General features: G+C 36.8%; 2 protein-coding genes across 3 annotated transcripts in view; one reads left to right on the forward strand and one right to left on the reverse strand.

Annotated features, from left to right (window-relative positions):
• LOC113518971 (uncharacterized) overlaps positions 1–4,287 on the forward strand; it is a 35,553-nt gene extending 31,266 nt beyond the window's left edge. For both annotated transcript variants that reach the window (XM_052902194.1, XM_026904012.3), the window contains one exon: positions 119–4,287. In XM_052902194.1, the coding sequence (XP_052758154.1) occupies positions 119–316 (198 nt within the window). In that variant the 3' untranslated portion in view covers positions 317–4,287. The remainder of the gene's footprint in view (positions 1–118) is intronic.
• A 590-nt stretch (positions 4,288–4,877) lies between these two features.
• LOC113518783 (cadherin-87A) overlaps positions 4,878–20,432 on the reverse strand; it is an 80,606-nt gene continuing 65,051 nt past the window's right edge. The window contains exons 26-36 of the mRNA XM_026903772.3: positions 20,198–20,357; positions 19,739–19,874; positions 18,508–18,698; positions 17,410–17,586; positions 17,135–17,247; positions 14,807–14,997; positions 13,526–13,683; positions 12,317–12,422; positions 10,243–10,432; positions 8,863–8,976; positions 4,878–8,355 (exon numbers count right to left, since the gene is read on the reverse strand). Coding sequence (XP_026759573.2) covers positions 8,281–8,355; positions 8,863–8,976; positions 10,243–10,432; positions 12,317–12,422; positions 13,526–13,683; positions 14,807–14,997; positions 17,135–17,247; positions 17,410–17,586; positions 18,508–18,698; positions 19,739–19,874; positions 20,198–20,357 — 1,611 coding nt within the window. The 3' untranslated portion in view covers positions 4,878–8,280. The remainder of the gene's footprint in view (positions 8,356–8,862; positions 8,977–10,242; positions 10,433–12,316; positions 12,423–13,525; positions 13,684–14,806; positions 14,998–17,134; positions 17,248–17,409; positions 17,587–18,507; positions 18,699–19,738; positions 19,875–20,197; positions 20,358–20,432) is intronic.

A 20,432-nucleotide genomic window follows, 5' to 3' on the forward strand; every position in this document is an offset into this window, starting at 1 on the left:
GTCCATGGTACTGCTCATGTCTATAGGCGACGGTTACCACTTTCCATCAGGTGGGCCGACAGCTTGTTTGCCATTCTAAGTTGTATAAAAAAATGTATGATAAAAAAATAATTTTCAGAAATCACCCCGAGTGCAGCGCTGGCGGCGCCACGCTGCCGACGAGCTGCACAGATTCAGAGACGACCTGCAGCATTCCAGGAGGTCGTATCGGGACCTCCTCACTCACGCCCACCGAAAACTGAACCATATCAGGCGGCAAGTGAACAAGAGTGCCAAGGAGGCGATCGACGCGTTCCGAATTTGCGCAAAAAAATAATACACAATGCATCCAGAAATCGGAGTATTAAAATTCAGTTTATGATTTTAATATTAGGCGCTTACGCGATTTCTTTACTGTAATTGCAATATTTTGTATTGATACTTCTATTTTGTTAGTGGTTTGTTTTTTTTTAATTATACAATAAGTTCGAAGGTAATCTATGGAGCTGCCATGATATTAATCTGTAATTTCAGGTAGTCTACAATGAAATGAAATTCCGTATTTTCGGGCTCAACTTCGTGTTTTAGTTCGTACCGAAATCGTTCCAGTAAATGGAGCTTAACATTTCATTTATCATAAATCCTATCCTAATAGTCCAGAAGAACGATATTTTAACATTTTTAATAATTTTAAACGGCATGTATTATGTAATTTTAACATCAAATTTCTGTTTCGTTCGTGCCCGAAATTTCGGAAAATATTTCATGGTAGGCCCTCAGATCCCAATTTCGTGCGACGATGAGACACGTCTATATCGAAATGAGGATACTTTTTGATCGTTCGTTTTATGTAGACTGCAAAAAACGATGGAAACATACTTGTTATAAACATACGTTGGATTTTTATTTATATATGTTAATTGATTACTCCATTATTTATAAATCGATTTGGAAAATAGGTTTGTAAATCTTTTTTTTTTTTCATCTAAAAGTATATTTTTTCAAATTGGGTCCTTAGAGATTTTACAAAAATTGTTTTAGTAGTTTAGTTTTTAAATGAATATAACTGGTCTTCTCTCGATTGAAGTCGGTTTTTTGTGGAAAATAAATTTAATATTATGCGGCATATTTTAACATCAAGTTCTTGTTTTTTTTTTTGTTTTATAATTTTAGATTTTTTTTTTAAACTGACCGTGCATATTCTGTCTGTCAAGTGAATCCGTTTTAAAGTCATCTTTATCGCAGTATTTATTTGTTCAATTATATAAATACCCAAAAGGTTTCACTTTGGGAAATCAGTTTTTTTTTTATTTGATATCTCGTGATCTGAAATTATATTTAAATAGCTTATTAACGAATTAATATTTATTGGATTATAAATTCCTACATAATATCAAATTTTTAATGTAATACTTAAAATTAATAGGTACTGAAAAGATGTAAAAAGTTCCTTCTAGTTACATTTAGTCACAATTTTTTTATTGGATAAAATATTGGCAAATTTTTTTTGAGATTTAAACTATTGTTGAGGTGTGTTTTTGTGTTATTTGGAACTTATTTATTACGTCTACCTATGCGATATGGTTTTGTGAGTATCATGGCAAATAAATAAATAATTTAATTAGTTATTCTTTATTGACCATATCGTCATAGTCGTAGAATACTGACGGATCTGACAAAGATTACATATAAAGATCCGTCAGTATTCTACGACAATGACGATATTACAAAAGAATGTTTGATACAAAAGGCGGACTTAATACTATATAGCTTTCTCTTCCAGTCAACCTTTGGCAAAACAGAAACGTAATTATGCATTGAAATATCAATTAATTGGAAAATTAAATTGCACGAAACATTAGATTGCTATAGAAATAAAAATTCAGGACGTACAATGAAATTATGTGCCTAATTTAAATGAAAATAAAGTGACACGTACGAGAACTCTTTAGGGTCCAAGCAGATTAAATTATTTGAGTAGTAGTGAATAACAATTTAATTGCGTTTCAGAGAAATCAGCTGCTATTTACAGCAATTATTTTGCATATTGTACCAGCCTTGTCCTTATAATATAAAATAATAGATATTCAGTTAAACTTTGTGCCATATATATCGAGTCTCAAGTTTCAAATAAAATAAAATGAGACATTTTTATAAAATATAAACCCTTTATGATTTATTTAGGTTTTTATTAAATTTATTGGCCTATACTTTTCGTTACTAGACTTATAAATATATATATAACTTTTGTACTATTAGTTTTTTTAGGTACTTGCATAGTACCGGGTACAGAGGCATAGCATCTTAGTTCTCAAGAATGGCAACGCATGAGGGGTATCATGGGCGAAACAGTATACTCTGTTATGTCCATAGTACTGCTCATGTCTATACCATTTTCCATCAGGAGGCCGTCAGCTTGTTTGCCATTCTAAGTTGCATAAAAAAATCTAAATTCTTATGGCCAGTATTTTTTTTAGTATCTAAGTTATGTAATTAGTGCATAAAGAAAAATTTAATTTAAAAATTATGTAAAAATATTTGATATTTATTTATGGAATTGTCGATTGCGCCTGAATTAGTCAATGTTGAATTGTAAAAATTATTGGTTTTATGAAATTTATGATTATGTAAATATGTGTATAGGTGTTTTTGAATGATAGAAATACATGCAATATTGCACACAGCGAAAACTGATAATGCAAGATTAAAAGAATTCCCAAGTCACAAAAACTGATGATCAGTCTCATTTATCAAACGACTTTTGGAAAAGAGGAAATTTGCAATTTGGTGTTTCTTTTTTATGTTTGTTACCTCATAATTCTCTCAGTTATAAATAAATTTGTAATTTTTATCATCTAAAAAAAAATACTTACAGATTGATTTAGAAAAATTTTATCAAAATCGGTGAAGTAGTTTTTAAATGAAAATTACCGTTTTTTTTTTACAATTTTAGCAGGTTTTTTTTGTGAATTACAATCTTAAATTATATCTCTTAAAGATCAGTTTTAACAGAACGTGCAATAAGCCTGAGGATGATATAAATTACCTAGAGGTTCTTAACTTATAATTCTACTATTTTCTGATTTCAGTTTAAAATTACATACCTATCTTAGAGACCAATTCATTAAACAGCAAAACTGCATACAAAATGTAGACAGTTTTTAAATTTATATTTATTGTTAGAATATACATATATGTATGTATATAAATAGCTAATTATATGCTGAAATTATGTATATAAATCAGTATTCGGTATATTTTACAACTAGTAAATAGGTTTGTCGCTACATATTTGGAGGTTAAAATGTAATATATTTTTCATAACAATTATTAGTATATTAATTATACTACTATTTACCAAGTGTAATAAATCGCAATGTTTTCAAGTTACTTCATTAATTTCTAATTAAGAAATGTCCACTGTGATAGTGTGTGGTTGCATTCCACAAGATATAATTTCTTTCCAACATGAGTGTATTTTTTAAAAAGTTGGTGTATATATATATATATATAGAGAAGATTTGTGAAAAATTAAAACTATGTGGTACATTTCTGTATTTATTATATTGCATCTATAAATATTTTTTATGCATGATTAAATAAGATTTGAATTAATTTGGAATAAATTAAGTGGAATGTAAAAAAAATCTTTAACCAAACCAAGTCGGTTTGGAGGGATGGTGCAAGAGAAATTAGAGAAGTAAGAAAAGTGAGCCAAAAGTACAATTTGTTGGAGCTTATCGATGTTTATTTAATAATCACGGTATCCATTAGAGATAGAAGTGAATTTGTAATAATTTAAAATAAATATAATTTGTTAGATGTTGCACGTCCTATAGGGCGGCAGTAATCACTTACCATCAGGTCAGCCGTATGCTCGTTTGCGCCCTCTATTATAAAAAAGGTGGAATCCACATTTTGACGCCACATTTTAATGCAATCAATTCCTCTCAGGCTTTCTAAATAGCGCAAACAAATAGTAAATTAATATATCGTCATAGTCGTAGAATACTGACGGATCTTTATATGTAATATTTGTCAGATCCGTCAGTATTCTACCACTATGACGATATTAGTAGATACGCTTTACCGCGCACATGATTAAGGCTACCGGATGTTGCTGTCTCGTTCTATCTTATGCACGCCGTAGCGAGAACGTCTCTATAGAAAGTTCTAATTTGCCTGATTAATGAGCTGCACTCAAATGGATACCTAGCTTTAGAATAAATTTGTTATTGTTATAATATTTATTACGAAACATTTTGTAACGAATGTAACGAATTATATAATTACAAGGAGATAAAAATATATTGTTTTTTATTTTTGCCGCTACTACATTGGTTTTGCCAAGCGTGGCAACTACTGGCAAAACTGTTGTTGAACATAGACCTTCCCCATAAAGGAGGTTTAGCCCTTAGTTGCCACGCTTGGCATGTGAGTTTGCAACAACAGTTAGCATTTGGTGATATTTTAAGACGCTGCTGTCCATCCTTCGATCGTTTAGTTCCCTTAGTCGCTTTTTACAGAACTAACGGGAATGGAAGGGGGGAAATGGATTGTTAGTAAAGGGGTCATTAGACCCCTTTACTAACAATCCTTTTCATTAGAACCCATTGCTAACAATACACCCTATCAGGTCGACCTCCACGTGGTTCGCCCTGGAAACCATCGTGAACAATTCTTGTTGAATTCGTCACGATGGGCTAACTGACCTGCTACATCTTCATCTATCATCCCTCACTGGTGCCCCGCCGGTATATACCGATAGCGCGGGTGGGGTTGCCATTCCACTATCACCCATTAAAAAAAAAACGGGAATTGAAGGGGTGGCTTTCTATACTGGGACCATAAGGCTGTGTGGAACAGACAAATCATCTGTTTTTAATAAAACAAACATATTATTTACAAAATGTATTTATTATTTAGATAAATCTCTTTATTTATAATACTTTTAGGTATAAAAATAGAGGCAAATATGTACAATTAAATTTACACTAACAATTGACTATTCACTTTACTACGTAGTAATATTAGTTACAATAGTTTGTCTATGCTTTTGTCACAAAATAATTTTATTAAAAAAAAAAATTAAATTTTCTTGAAACAATGAGTATCTTTAATATGGTATCTGAATCGAGAATTTCCCCTATTTTTTTGGAGGGTAAATTAAATACCAATAATAATATTTTATTTTGAAATGTATAAAAAAGATATGACAATTAGAAAAAAATACGACAATAAGTCTGTCTGTCTGTCCATCTGTATCTGGTGTTTATAAGTACCTCTGTATTTATAATTAGTGAGTAATAATTAATTTAATTTTCTACAAGACTGTCCGCAAGCTTAAGGTTACTCAGCGAGCTATGGAGAGAGCTATGCTTGGAGTTTCTTTGCGTGATAGAATCTGAGTGGATTTTTTTTATACTACTTAGAATGGCAAACAAGCTGACGGTGCACCTGATGGATAGTGGTAACCGTCGCCTACACACATGAGCAGTACCATGGACATAACAGAGTATACTGGTTCACCCATGATACCCCCCATGCGTTGCTATTCCTGAGGACTCAGGTGTTATTCCTCTGTACCCAGTAAATTCACTCCATATCCCACCCTTCAAACCGAAACACAGCCATGCAAACACAGCTGCTTCACGGTTGAAACACGAATGGGACAGAGGTACCCAAGAAATCGACTTTTGTACAAAGTCTCCTTCTGGTAAAATATCCGTTAAAGTACCAAAATGGTTGACATAGCCCGAAGGTTAAGCAAGCTGAGATGGCAATAGACTAGTTACATAGCTCGAAGAACCGGTAACCGATAAGGAAGAAAGGTATTTGTGTGGCAACCTCGTATAGGCACATGCAGTGTTGAACGATCCCACTAGATGGAGCCACTTCAAATGTATTGTAGGCAGTCAGTGGATGCAGGTGGCTCAGGACCGTTCTTTATGGCAGTCTATGGGGGAGGCCTATGCCCAGCAGTGGACAGATAAATTTAATTTCAAATTCATACAAAAAAAGACGTAAAAAAAGGGATTTTTAGACGCAGTTATTAACTAAGTTTGGAATGTTTGAATGAATGTAACAAAGATTAATAATTCTCAATTCAGAACACAAGTCTTATACATCGGCGTGTGCTCGTTTCATAGTCAATATTTCATCATCAATCATCATCATCAATATTAGTCTCTCCTAAATATAATCTTAATTGACAGATCCATTTATTTTTTGTACAAATAACGAATTTTACAAATATGGCAATAGAAAAATTATTACACAGTGGTGTTAATTAAAAACTTAATATACGTTTAACGCCATTTAAAAGAGCATTGGCTAAGATCGACATTAACCGCACCTACGTCTATTGTTACGAGAGTTTACGCAGAACTAACCTACTGTATCTATCTCATAATTTAATATTTTAATTTGATACTTTTTAAACTACTTTATGGATGATTTTTTTATGCAACTTAGAATGGCAAACAAACTCCGACATCTATTTGCAGGCTATCGCAAGTGATAATACGCCGGCGCAGGTTTTGAAATCCACTAGTGTACCAGTAAGTTATTATTGCATATATAGACGTAGATGCGGCTTAAATATAAAACAACGCATATGACACAAACATACAAGTGTTAAGCGTTACAGTGATTAAGAAATAAATCCTTATTTACAGAGATTCTCTTGTGTCCTCAATCGTAGTTGGATATTATTTTATGTCCTCTCTCTCTCTATCTATTCTCTATTTACGTCCTTAATTTAAGATAGTGACGACGCTGATTCCGAGATGTTTAAAATAAACAAAATGCATAAAAGACCTACGGAGATATCGCAGTCAAATGCAATGAGTTTCTTGAAATTTTAATAAAATTACATTAAATTAATCTCTGTAATTTTCTTTTATAAATACTACATAAATATTTTAAAACAAAAAAGAAACCTAATTAATAAATTGTTTAAAATAATTTACCGTCCTCCACAAGTTATTTAAAAAAAAATGGCTTCCATTACAAAACTCTTTCAATGACTTATAATGAACGTTGCTGACGTGTTACCTCAACAAGAGTAAATATCCTTACAGAATCCAAAATTCATAGAAGCGGCTCGATATAGATTCATGCTTTACTCTATGTTATATACATATATATATTAAAATATTAAAACAGCGTCGTTCAGTTCTAAATTAAGCAGTGTTTATAGGTAGGTAGATAAATAGGACATACCCATGAATAATTGACAACTGTCAGCCAAAATTTTATATATTTTTAAGTAAATAAACTCATATCAAACAACTTCATATTATTTATATTTCACAAGGAAAACGTACGGACAATTATAAAGAGATATGTATACGTTTTGAAATTAAATCCGCATCGGAAATAAATGTTAAACCGCTGTACTTCCAAGATCGTTAACACAGTTGTGGATGTGCCTACAACGAGCCGCTTGTACGCAGTTTGCGTTCTGTATGAATATTTACTCATGTTATGTAATTTAATATAATATTGGTAACGAAATAAATTTAAGGCAGTCTTTGTGTTTCGATGTCGAAATATTAGTAACACGTCGTCAACATGCATTTACTAAATAATAATATTAAGCAATATTAAATTATAAAAAAAACAAATATTTCTATAAAATAATCCCTTGAGTATAAGAGTCATCATGGCTAAATATCAAATGAGTGCAAAAAATATATAAATATTAATAAAGACTCAAATAGACATTTAGCTTTTTTTAAGTCCGGGGAAATGTATAAAACAGTTAAGTATATCAAAAGGACTTGATTATATCTATATGTTATATATATAAGTCCTACCTATCTACATTTTAATGTATCTAGCATAATATTGTACAACATATTGACATTTTGTACAATTTTTGTACACAATACAAATTAATTTTTATAACACACTAACTGCAAAATGTTCCTTCAAGAACATTATAATAAAGTCTATATTAGCTTAAACCACAGAGGCACGATGAAAGGATTTAAAAAAAAATAGGTATGTGATCCTGTATCTGTACTGTCACGTAATAAATACAGTTTGTATGAAATATTAATGTCGGTTTTTTTTTAAAAAACGCCTTCTATGTTCTCTCTATTTAAACTGTTTACTTTGACAGCTAAGGTGTTACAAAATGGCGGAGCGACATTCCTATTTCTTTTACCCCACTGTATTTCATAGACCATAACGGCCTAATCACGTTTATGCGATATTAGACCGTATGTCACTAACATACGTCATTAATTAGGGTGGCGTGTCTTACATCTGTTTATTGAGGATCCATCTTTTATATCATAGTGATCCCAAATCCGATGGCCGCGGTGGAGGCTCAGGCGTGTTCGGAGACGGTGGCTTGAAGGTACTGCCCTGTGAAATTGTTTATTTTACTAATTTTTTTTATGCAGTTAATGTCAGCGAGCAGCGACTTAATTAATACTGTACATTATGTAAGTAGCAAGAAAGTAGGAAGAAAGATTCTTGAGTGACAACCCCGTACAGGCAAAGGCAGTACAGGATGATCCTCCACTAGATGGAGTGACGACATCAAATGCATTGCTGGGAGTCAGTGGATGTACGTGGCTCAGGACCGTTCCTTATGTCTCCGCAGTTTATGGGGAGGCCACTTGGCAGGCGGGTTGGAAAACGGAGTTAGACTTTGGTAATTAAAAATTGTGTACCATAAAAAAACCAACTCCAATTGTGACTTTTTTGAACATTTTTGTAAATTATTGATACCCAATAATTTCTTTCTTACCTTAAGTAGGGAAAGGAGATAAAACTTTATATGACAAAGCAGTTCAGGATATGATAAGGCTGATGTACCTGAAGAAGGTGGAAGCGCTTAAAATTAAAAAAAATAATAATAAAACATACCTGGAAGCCTAAAGCCGCTTCTAGCGGCGTGGGCGAGTCGCCGCCGAGAGTGGCGTAGTCGCCGAACCTTTCCGTATTCCGGCTGCCCTGTATAGTTGCGTACGTGTTGTCAGCCTATTGGGGAAATAATAGCAAATTACTTTCAAAGATATAAAAGAAGATTTTACAAAAAATTAAATTATAAAATTAAATACTATTGATTTTTAGGGTTCTGTACCTCCAAAGGAAAAAATGGAACCCTTATAGGATCACTTCGTTGTCTGTCCGTTCATCCATCCGTCTGTCTGTCAAGACCATTTTTCTTAGGAACGCGTGCAGGTATCAAGTTGAAATTAATATCATATATTCAGGTTTACAATCTCTTAAAGCAGTGAAAAAATCAAGCTTCTAAATCGACGCAATCAAAAGATACGGCCGTTTATATTCTAGTTATATCGCATATTTTGACATTCGCAAAGGGAATCAAAACCTATAGGGTACTTCCCGTTGACCTAGAATTATAAAATTTGACAGGAAGCAGTGTCAAGTAGCACAAGTAAGGGGTTTGAAAGGTTGGGATATGGCGTGAATTTACTGGGTACAGAGGAATAACACCTGAGTTCTCAGGAATGGCAACGCATGGGGGGTATCATGGACGAAACAGTATACTCTGGTATGTCCATGGTACTGCTCATGTCTATAGGCGACGGTTACCACTTTACATCAGGTGGACCTTCAGCTTGTTTGCCATTCTAAGTTGTATAAAAAAAATCCAAAACCAATAAATTGCAAGTTGGCAACCGCAGTTAGGGTTTTGGTGATGTTTTAAGAGCTATAGGACTATTCTTTATGGATCTATGGGGATACCCTTTTATTATGATTGTTCATACGCACAATTAATCCAAAATTAATCTAAGACTGAGAATCTCATTGCTAGTAATATACCCAACCAGGTCGACCTTTTCGCGGTTCCCCCTAGAAACTATCATGGTCAATTCCTGATGAATTCATCATAATGAGCTAACTGGCCTGTTTTCATTCTCATCTATCACCCTTCACTAGTGCTCCGCCAGCGTATCCCGTTCGCGCAGGCGGGGTTACCATACCATTTTCACCCATCAAAAAAAAACTTTTCCTAGTAAAAAATAATACATGAGAGATTCATGTGCAGCAGAGATTAATAACAAAATTGGTGATGAACAAAAACAGGTGGACCTTCCCGTGGTCCCCCCTGGAAACCATCGTGACTAATTCTTGTTGAATTCGTCACGATGGGCTAACTGACTTACTTCATCCTCACCTATCATCCCTCACTGGTGTTCCGCGAGTGTATATCGATAGCGCGGGCGGGGATACCATTCCATTATCATCCATAAAAAAAAAAACACCCAAAATACGCACCTGTGGCTGATCACCATTCCCCTGCTCGTTCTGGTCTCCGAATACGTTCATAGTGAGCTCCTGTTCCTCGTAGGGGCGGAGCTTCGTCTCCAACCACAGCGGATTCTCTGTGGTGCTCAACTCCTCGAGTATCCTCCGCCGGGCGAGGCTGTCACCCTTGCTGGATGGCATTGACGGCGGTGGTATCACCCTAACATATGTGGTAAGGTCAAATCAATACATATAATAAAATCCTAAGGGATCGCTGTCTGTACATGGAAGATATATAAGAAAAACTATTACAGGGGAGCTTTATGAACGCAATAGAAACCAAACAATGATTTTTAGAATTTATGTCTGTTTGTCTGTACATTTGTGTACGCTAATCTCAAAAACGGCTTAATCGATTTGAATGCGGCTTTCATTAATGCGTTGTGATTTGCTCGACTTAACATTTAGTGTTTGTTTTATTTCAATCGGTTAATTTCAAGAAAAAAAAAGTTATATAAATTTAAAGAATCACATATAAAATGCTATAAAATAACCGATCAGTTGAATTGATTGAAACTTTATGAAGGTATTTAAATATATAATACAATATAAGACCCCGCTACATAGTATAAAACAAAATCGTTGTCGCTGTCTGTCCGTTCCTCTCTTTTCATTTAAGAGTTTCCTTTTGTCGATGCAACTAATTCATGCATCTTCCTCCAGCCAGCTCTATCCCAGGCCATATCCTTGACCTCCCTATACGACATGACACCTAGTGTTTCCTTTATCTGTCCCATGTAGTTATTCCTCGGTCTTCCTCTTCCTCTTTTGCTCTCTATTTTTCCTTCTACTATGCTCTTAAAAAATCATCATGTCGTATAAGGTGGCCCAGCATTTTATTCTCTATTCTCTATTCTTTATTCTATTCTCTGTCCGTCCCTATGTATGTTTACTTCTTTAAAACTACGCAACGGATTTTGAAGCGTTTTTTTTAAATAGATACGAGGTTTGTCCGGAAAGTACGTATAAAAGTTTTTTAAAAATTTTATTTTACAATTATTCAGGTAAATCAATTTTATCCCCTTCAAAGTACTCCCCCTGTGACATAATGCACTTGTGCCAACGCCGTTTCCACTGTGAGAAGGCTCCTTGAAAGTCCTCTGGTTGTAGGTTTCTCAGCTGCCCCGTCGTAGCTTTTTTTATCTCATTTATGTCCCCCAAATGCCGCCCCCGAAGTACCAATTTGGTTTTTGGGAACAAGAAGAAGTCACACGGGGCCAAATCCGGCGACTAGGGGGGGTGTTCGGTCACCGTAATGGAATTTTTACTCAAAAACTCACGGACAACAAGAGAGGTGTGGGCAGGGGCATTGTCGTGGTGAAGAATCCAACGCCCCTCTCGCGCCAATTCTGGACGAACTCGTGCCACACGAGCTTTGATCTGAGCACATCGACGTAGAATTTTCCATCAACTGTCTGGCCTGGAGGGACGAATTCTTGATGGACAATCCCCCGAACATCGAAAAAAACAATCAACATTGTCTTGACATTTGAGCGGGATTTTCTTGATTTTTTTGTTCGTGGTTCCCCGGATGTCTTATCGAATTAGATCGGCAAAAATTTCACGGCCATTCTTGCCGAGTTTCGAGAGAAACTTGATTACGACGCGCTGCTCTTCAACGGAAGCGGGCTCCATGCCGACGGGGTTTCGTTAAGAGGTAACTTCACAGATGGCGTGACAAGCCAGTTCGCACCGCACGGCGGTCAGACCAGAACTGAAGCATTGTTAGGGACATAAGGAAGGGGTCCTGCGCTTACCTGGCCTCCCCACTCCTCTTTCTCGCATTCCAGAACACTTTTATACGAACTTTCCGGACAGACCTCGTATAGTGATTCAAGAGGAAGCTTTATATGTATAACACATGTATAGTATTGTAGAGAAACACTGAAAGCCGGGGCGGGTCGCTAGTTTAAGTATATAATACAATACAAGACCGGATTCATGAAGGGTTCCAATGGGGATGATATATGGGAACTACATAGAAGCGGGCAAAACAGTATTCGATGTAAGGGTTGTAAAAATATGTAAGTAGTTGTAAACGTACCAATGTTTCAGACAGGCGCACACCACTATGAAGGTGACGATGCCAGTGAACAGCACTATTAGAAGCGCTATCAACGCAGCCAAAGCCGGGTCGAAGCTGTCCGGAGCTAAAAATTAAATGTATAAAAATAAAATAATTGTAACAACAGCATTTTGTAAATTATTTTTTATACAGATTAGAATGGCAATCAAGCTGACGGCCCACCTGATGGAAAGTGGTAACCGTCGCCTATAGACATGAGCAGTACCATGGACATAACAGAGTATACTGTTTCGCCCATGATACCCCCATGCATTGCCATTCCAGAGGACTCCGGTGTTATTCCTCTGTACTGTTACGGGGTGGGTCAGATGAGACTTTTTAAAAAGAAAATTATTTTAATTAGCACGAGTCTTTATTATGAAAATTAACAAAGCGTCTTGTTCGTCTGAGGTTCAAATCCGGTCTGAATTAAAATATATCGAAAAATCGCTGGAAATGGATGATATGACGCATACCTTATTGTTAACCGCTGACTGTTTCGAAAATGCAGTTCAGCACTTTTATGTTCGTATGTTGTACATAACCACGGCTATATAACAGTACCCAGTAAATTCACGCCATATCCCACCCTTCAAACCGAAACACAGCCATGCAAGCACAACTGCTTCACGGTAGAAACACGTATGGGACAGAGGTGTCCAAGCAAGCGACTTTTGCACAAAGTCTCCCTCTGGTGAGTAGTAGTATGTAATTATACACATAATAGCATATTATACAGCACAGCATATGCACATATAGTAAAACTATAACACTATTCAGTGTCTTTTCCTACACCAGATAGAATTTATTTATTTATTTATTCTTTATTGACCACATTACAAAAAAAATGTCTGGTACAAAAGGCGGACTTAATACTATATAGCATTCTCTCGCAGTCAACCTTTGGCAAAACAGAAATTTTATTATGCGGTGAAAAAAATTACAACACATACAATAGAGAACTACTGCACATTGTGATTATGTAAACATACATACATGAATACATTAAACAAATATTACATAAATATACAAATATGTAATAAAAATACATATGTACAAATATAAATATACATATATAAATATACCTACATACTTATAGATTACATACGATAACATAGAATCATGAAGTCCTATATATGATTTATAATTGCTAGCAAATTAGTAAATTTATAAAAGAAAAATTGCTACCTTTAGAGGTGGCGCTAGCGGCGATTAGGGTCTCGACCCCGTATTCCTGGTAGACGTCCTTCAGCTCGTCGTATTTGGAGTCGATAGTCTCCAAAACCTGTTCCACCGGCAATACTTGGTACGAGGTCGGATCCACGGCGTGCAGGTGGATTTCACACCTGGAGATTAAATTTAATCCGATAATGAACGGCCTTGACGTCCTGGCATAGAATGGGCTAAACCTTTTTAACCCATGAGTGTCGTAAGAGGCACTAAGGGAACTTGATGGTCGAAGGATGGGCAACAGCGCTTCTCTTTAAACATCACCAAAGCCTAACTGCTGTCGCCAAGTGTGGCTAGCGTGTATATTCAGTAGTGGGCTGGCATAATTGATGATTAACGAATGGACATTTTGTAAAAAAGTTTTCTGCATGGGTACTTCTGTCCCATTTGTGAATATCTGTGTTACAAATAGAAAACAGTGTGGGAGAGGGATAAGCTATTTTTATTTATAAAGTTTTATTTATTTTAGAAACCCGTCAAACGGTTACGAAACTTAGCTACATAAATACTTTAATTATTAAAAACTTATCTCTCTTATGGGCGAAAGCACCTAAATACCAGCTTGAACCCTTCGCTTCCTTGCAACGACGAGCTATGAGAATTGTCGATGATCTCAGGCTTACAAGCGGTATCGAACCTTTAAGTCTTAGGAGAGATTTTGCCTCACTCTGCATGTTCTACCGCTTGTAAAACGGATTGTGCTCAGAGGAATTGGTCAATATGATGCCCACAGCCACTTTCTACCATCGTACGGCTCGCCATCGATAGGGAGTTCACTCTCATACCCTACAGCCTAAATGGTCGCGTACAGCGTAGTTTCAGAGATGTTTTCTCCCACGAACATTCAGGTTATGGAATGAGCTCCCTGCCGAGGTTTTCCAAGAGACTACAGCATAGGGTTCTTCTAAATGGGGATAAAGAGGTTTCTTCAGGGTCGGCAACGCACGCGTAATACCTCTGGTATTGCAAGTGTTCATAGGCTACGGTAACCACTTACCATCAGGTGGGCCGTATGTTTGCTTGCCACGTCAGTAGTATAAAAAAAACTTATATAATAAATTTAGCAGCTTCTTTTTTCTATAACACTTTAATATCTTTATCGTCTTCCTGTCTTTACTTCAATTATTTTGGTTTTTTAATTAATGATAATGGAATGGTAACGCCGCCTGCTCTATCGGTATACGGTGACTGGGTACCAGTGAGAGGTGATAGGTGAGGACGAAAGGTGGAGTGACTGACCAGTCGTCGTATCGCGTGTCGGCGTGAACGAGCGGCAGCCGGCGGCCCGCCACCAGCAGCGCCCGGCCCGCCGCCTCCAGTCGCCGCGCCACGCTGCCACCACCATCACTACCGTCACCAACTACCGCCGCCGCGTTACAGCTGCGCGACACTACCATGCGGATAAGAGACGACCGGTCGATCACCCATATCTGAAACAACAAACATTTAGATAGATAGATAATTTATTTGCATTATTGTATGTATTGAAAGAAACAAAGAGGGGAAAAAAAGAAAGAGAGAGAGAGAGAGAAAGAAAGAGAGAAAGAATCAAAACATTTATTGCCAACAACTAAAAGAGTTACATTAATTATCAATAGAAAAAAAAAACTTTACATTTGTTATTGCCAACGTGGCAACTTACTATATTTTATAAATTTACGAAATCGACTGAATATAATTAAAAAGAAAAAAAAAAAAAAAGAATTGTACTAATTGTAAATAACTGTAATTGTAATTTTAATTTATAATTTTTTTGATGTTATAATGTAGTATCCTATGCAATATATTTTATGCTTTGGATAAAAATAAAAATAAAATAAAAAAAATACTTACTTACAAATAACAACAGACATATACAGTAAAAAGAGATAAAAAAATGCATATACAAAAATATACATGTATACGAGTATGTAAAAAAAAAATAAGCTACATTATCAACAAATAACATAGACTGTAATATAATTTTCGAAAATTCTATCTACCCGTTTGAAGCTGGTCCGGATCGTTGGTTTTTTTTAATGGATGATAATGGAATGGTAACCCCACCTGCGCTATCGGTATACGCTGGTGAGGCACCAGTGAGGGATGATAGGTGACAATGAAAGCAGATCAGTTAGTCCATCGTGACAAATTCTACAAGAATTAATCACGACGGTTTCTAGGGGAAACCACATGGAGGTCGCCTGATAGGATGGTGTATTGCTGGCAAAGGGTCAGTAAGACCTCATAACTAACAATTTCTTTCCTCTCAGCATTTGTGGTTTAACAATACAGCAGCTCCACTGCTAGGTACTGTGGTGAGGGCACTAAATAACCGTCGGCTGATTTTCGTGGCAATTTTGGCTGTCTTCTTACATTTTTGGGGACGACTGCCTGATACCACGGATCATACATCGTCTACACTATATACAGTGGATTTCGGGTATAACGACGATGAAGGGACCACTCTATTTTCGTCGTTATATCCGGAAGTCGTTACAGGCAAACGTAAAGAGAGAGATACAGACGTGTATAGTTTTTTCACGTACAAATCAGCATTGTTTTCACCGTTTTTTTTGAAATCTTCACCTTTTTTTTAACAAATCGTCGAGGCGGTTATACTTATCCAAAAGTTTACTAAACTCAGTTGCTACTCAGAATATCACTTTGTAACTTACTCGACGTTTCCAAAGTCGCTATAGCCACGTATGCTTTTTCAAGGGGCTTAGATTTAACGTCGCTATAGGCAAACGGTCGCTATAACCAAGTTCGTAATAAATGAAATCCACTGTTTATGTGTAATTGTAATGCTGATGGCCAAATTATATAATTTCTATTTTTTATATTTAAATTTGCTTATTTCTCGAGGCCTTTTCTGTGGTCCTTCGAGCCGGATCACAAAGTTGTTAGAATTTGTACTACTATATTTATTGCAAAACCACCTTTTAATTTTACAATATATTTATTTTAATTATATTTTTACACTCACCCATGCACATTGAAGACTTGTTGTAACAGAAGAGAGCGAGGGCAATTTTAGAATTGCCATATTATAATATTAAATTTAGTGTTTCCAACAATATATAATAGATGTCATCATCATCATAATTATCGTCATATAAACCTTTAACCGTTTACTGCTGAACATAAGCCTCCCCTTGAGGGTTTTGCCAGTAGCTAGCACGCTTCGCAGGTGGACTGGAAACCGCAGTTAGGCTTTTAGACATATTTTAAGAGGGACCTCGCCTCGCCCTCGCTTAGCCGCCTCTTACGACACCCACGGGAAAGAAGGGGTGGCCTATTCTATGCCAGGACCTACACATCATTATCACATCAGGCGTTAATTGTCCACTGCTGCACACAGGTCTTGCCCTTGAGTTATGAAAAAGATAGGAGGTAGATAGATAGATAGATACTCTTTATTGTTTCCTCCTATTACATTACAATAGTAAACTTATTATAAATATAAACAATTACAAGAAATAATCACAATAAGAAAACAATGGGCGACCTTATAGCTAAAAGCGATCTCTTCCAGGCAACCTTTGGATGGAGAGGAGTGATTATAGACAATTTGATGGTACTCACGTAAACTTGTGCTTTAGCCTGGCGGTGTGGCGACGCGAGCTCCTGGGCTATGATGTCCAACACGAATCTGTCTTGGTTATACTCGGACATATAGTGGGCCGTCATTAGGATACCTGTGGGTTTTATATAGTTTTTATCATTTAAACTCATATATATATATATATATATATATATATATATATATATATATATATATATATATATATATATATATATATATATATATATATATATATATATATATATATATGAGTTTAAATAAGTAAGTAACTCACCATCTTGGCTGATGTTGAAAGGTGACGGCACAACACTGCCGCTAGATTTTGATGCCCCGAATTTATATAAGTTTGAGGCAGCCACTATGTATATCAGTGTACCATTTTCCTCCAGATCAGGGTCTTCCGCCATCACAGATATTATGGGTTCGTTGACGCGCGCCGTATGTTTTACACCTGGTGATAAATGTTTGAAAGTGATGTAAAATTAGTAATATTTTTTTGATATCATTGTTTTACTAGCAGTTTACTGCGGTTGCCAACCTGCCTGCCAAGCTTGGCAATTACTGGCAAAACACCCTTAGTGGGGAGGTTTATGTTCAGCAGTGGACAGTTAAAAAATGATTTTTTTTATACAACTTAGCATGGCAAACAAGCTGACGGTCCACCTGATGAAAAGTGGTAACCGTCGCCTATACACATGAGCAGGACCATGGACATAACAGAGTATATTGTTTTGCCCATGATACCTTCCATGCGTTGCCATTCCTGAGGACTCAGATGTTATTCCTCTGTACGCAGTAAATTCACGCCATATCCCACCCTTCAAACCGAAACACAGCCATGCAAACGCAGCTGCTTCACGGTTGAAACACGAATGGGACAGAGATACGCAAGCAATCGACTTTTGTACAAAATCTCCCTCTGGTAAATAGACGTGACGCATAGATCGATTTCAATGATTTTTTCGTACTACAAAGGTGGTAAACAAGCATACAGCCAGTCTGATAGTAAACAGTCACCATAGCCTATGGACGCCTGCAATACTAGGAGTGTAAAGTGCGCGTCGCCGACCCTGAAAAAACCCTAAAATATCCTATTTGAAGAACCCCATACTATAGCGTCTAGGGAAATCCTCAACAGGGATCTCATTATACTTATTCCAGATTCTTACGTCCAAGTCAACAACAACAGCAGTATTTCCGAACCGATACGACAACATAACCTTCAAGAAAAGAGCATATTCCTTTTTAAAAGGCCGGCAGCACACCTGCAATGCCGTAGGTGTTGTGGGTGACCATGGGCGGCGGTAGTCACTTACCATCAGGTGAGCCGCATGCTCGTTTGCCCCCTGTGTTGTAAAAAAAAAAAACTTACCAGCATAGTAAACCTTCTGCTGGAACCTGGGCTCGTTGTCGTTCTCGTCCAGTACCTTCACAGCGACGGTGGTGATGCTGCCCTCCTGGGTTTCTGTGGTGTTCTCCAGCGAGTTGAACACCGCCACACTCTGCTGCAGGAGGGGGTTGTTGCTTGCGTATATTGTCAACGTGTAATCGGATCTCTTCTCCCTAAATAATGGAAAATAAATATTGGGCATGAATTGCTCTCAGCGATAAGAACTCCTTACTGTACTTATACAACTGTATCGTTGTATTAATTGTCTTGCTTATTCCCTATACTGTATAATGCAAATAAAGTATACTCATTCATTCATACAAATATTGTGTCTCCCATAGTCAGTGGCGGATTTGAAGTTCGGTTTGAAGGGTGGGATATGGCGTGAATTTACTGGGTACAGAGGAATAACACCTGAGTTCTCAGGAATGGCAACGCATGGGGGGCATCATGGGCGAAACAGTATACTCTGTTATGTCCATGGTACTGCTCATGTCTATAGGCGACGGTTACCACTTTACATCAGGTGGACCGTTAACTTGTTTGCCATTCTAAGTTTTATAAAAAAAAAGTCTTGGCCCCAGGCCATATAGTGGCATATACTGGACTAACCGCATCCTGTGTCTTCGGCCGTAGTTCTATCGTTATGTTGAATAGTTTACCCAAGAATTAAGCTTTTAAATGCAAAAATACTGTTCAAATCCAACTAGTAGTTTCAGAGAGGGAGACAGAAGGGATTGTTAGTAATGGCTGTGGCGGATTTGCAGTCTTAGCCTCCCTAGGTCCCGGGTCATGCAGTGAGTACCAGCTACCCCTTTCTCAGCACCCATCATATTGAGAACATAATGAATTTACTTTTTTGTCAACTTTTATCGATAGCGATTCATAAATTTAATTAACTATAATATCTGAGTAGAGTATACTGTTTCGCCCATGATATCCCCCATGTGTTGCCATTCCTGAGGACTCAGGTGTTAAACCTCTGTACCCTGTAAATTCACGCCATATCCCACCCTTCCAACCAAAACACTGCCATGCAAACAACTGCTTCACGGTTGAAACACGAATGGGACAGAGGTACCCAAGCAAACGACTTTTGTACAAAGACTCCCTCTGGTAATATAGTAAACAACCATAAATGCTTGCAAGACAAGATATATTATTTGTACTTTTAGTTGAAAAGGAAATGTTTAGCCTGATAAGTTACCCTTACCTATCGAAGCTGATGTTAGCCCGAATGATACCTTGCGTTCTGTCTAGTGTGAACGCACCGTCCTCGTTACCCTCCAATACGTGGTAGTACACTTTGCCATTCTCGCCTGAATCTTTATCAGTTGCCTTTACGGTACCTAAGAGACATAAATCGTAAATAAAATAAAATAAAACAATGTAACTAAAAGTAATATGTTTTTTATTTATTATATAAATCATTAATTGTCTATTACTTAACATAGATTTCACTCACAAGGGGGGTTTTGCCAGTAGTTGTCACGCTTGGCAGGATAGTTGGCAACTGCAGCTAGGCTTTAATGATATTTGAAGAGAGACGCTATTGCTGCCCATCCCTCGAATGTCAAGATCCCTTAGTCGCCTCTTACGACACCCACGGGACAGGAAGCGGTGGCCCATTCTATGGCAGGACCACACAGCATGATATATGTTAAAACCTCACCAATAATGACGCCAGGCGGCAAGTTCTCTCTGATGCTGAAGTTGTGCTGCGCATGCTGGAACCGGGGGATGTTGTCGTCATCGTCAGCCAGCACCACTGATAGAAGGCGCAGGCTCTCGAACTGCGCAGGAGTGCCGTTGTCCACCGCAGCTATCACCAGCTGCAATACCAATATTATTATAATTATCATCATTGCATCAGCCTTTAACTGTCCACTACTGAATTTAAATCTCCC

Source organism: Galleria mellonella, unplaced genomic scaffold (genome assembly GCF_026898425.1).
Source record: "Galleria mellonella isolate WM207_F2 unplaced genomic scaffold, CSIRO_AGI_GalMel_v1 utg874, whole genome shotgun sequence".
Taxonomy (NCBI): domain Eukaryota; kingdom Metazoa; phylum Arthropoda; class Insecta; order Lepidoptera; family Pyralidae; genus Galleria; species Galleria mellonella.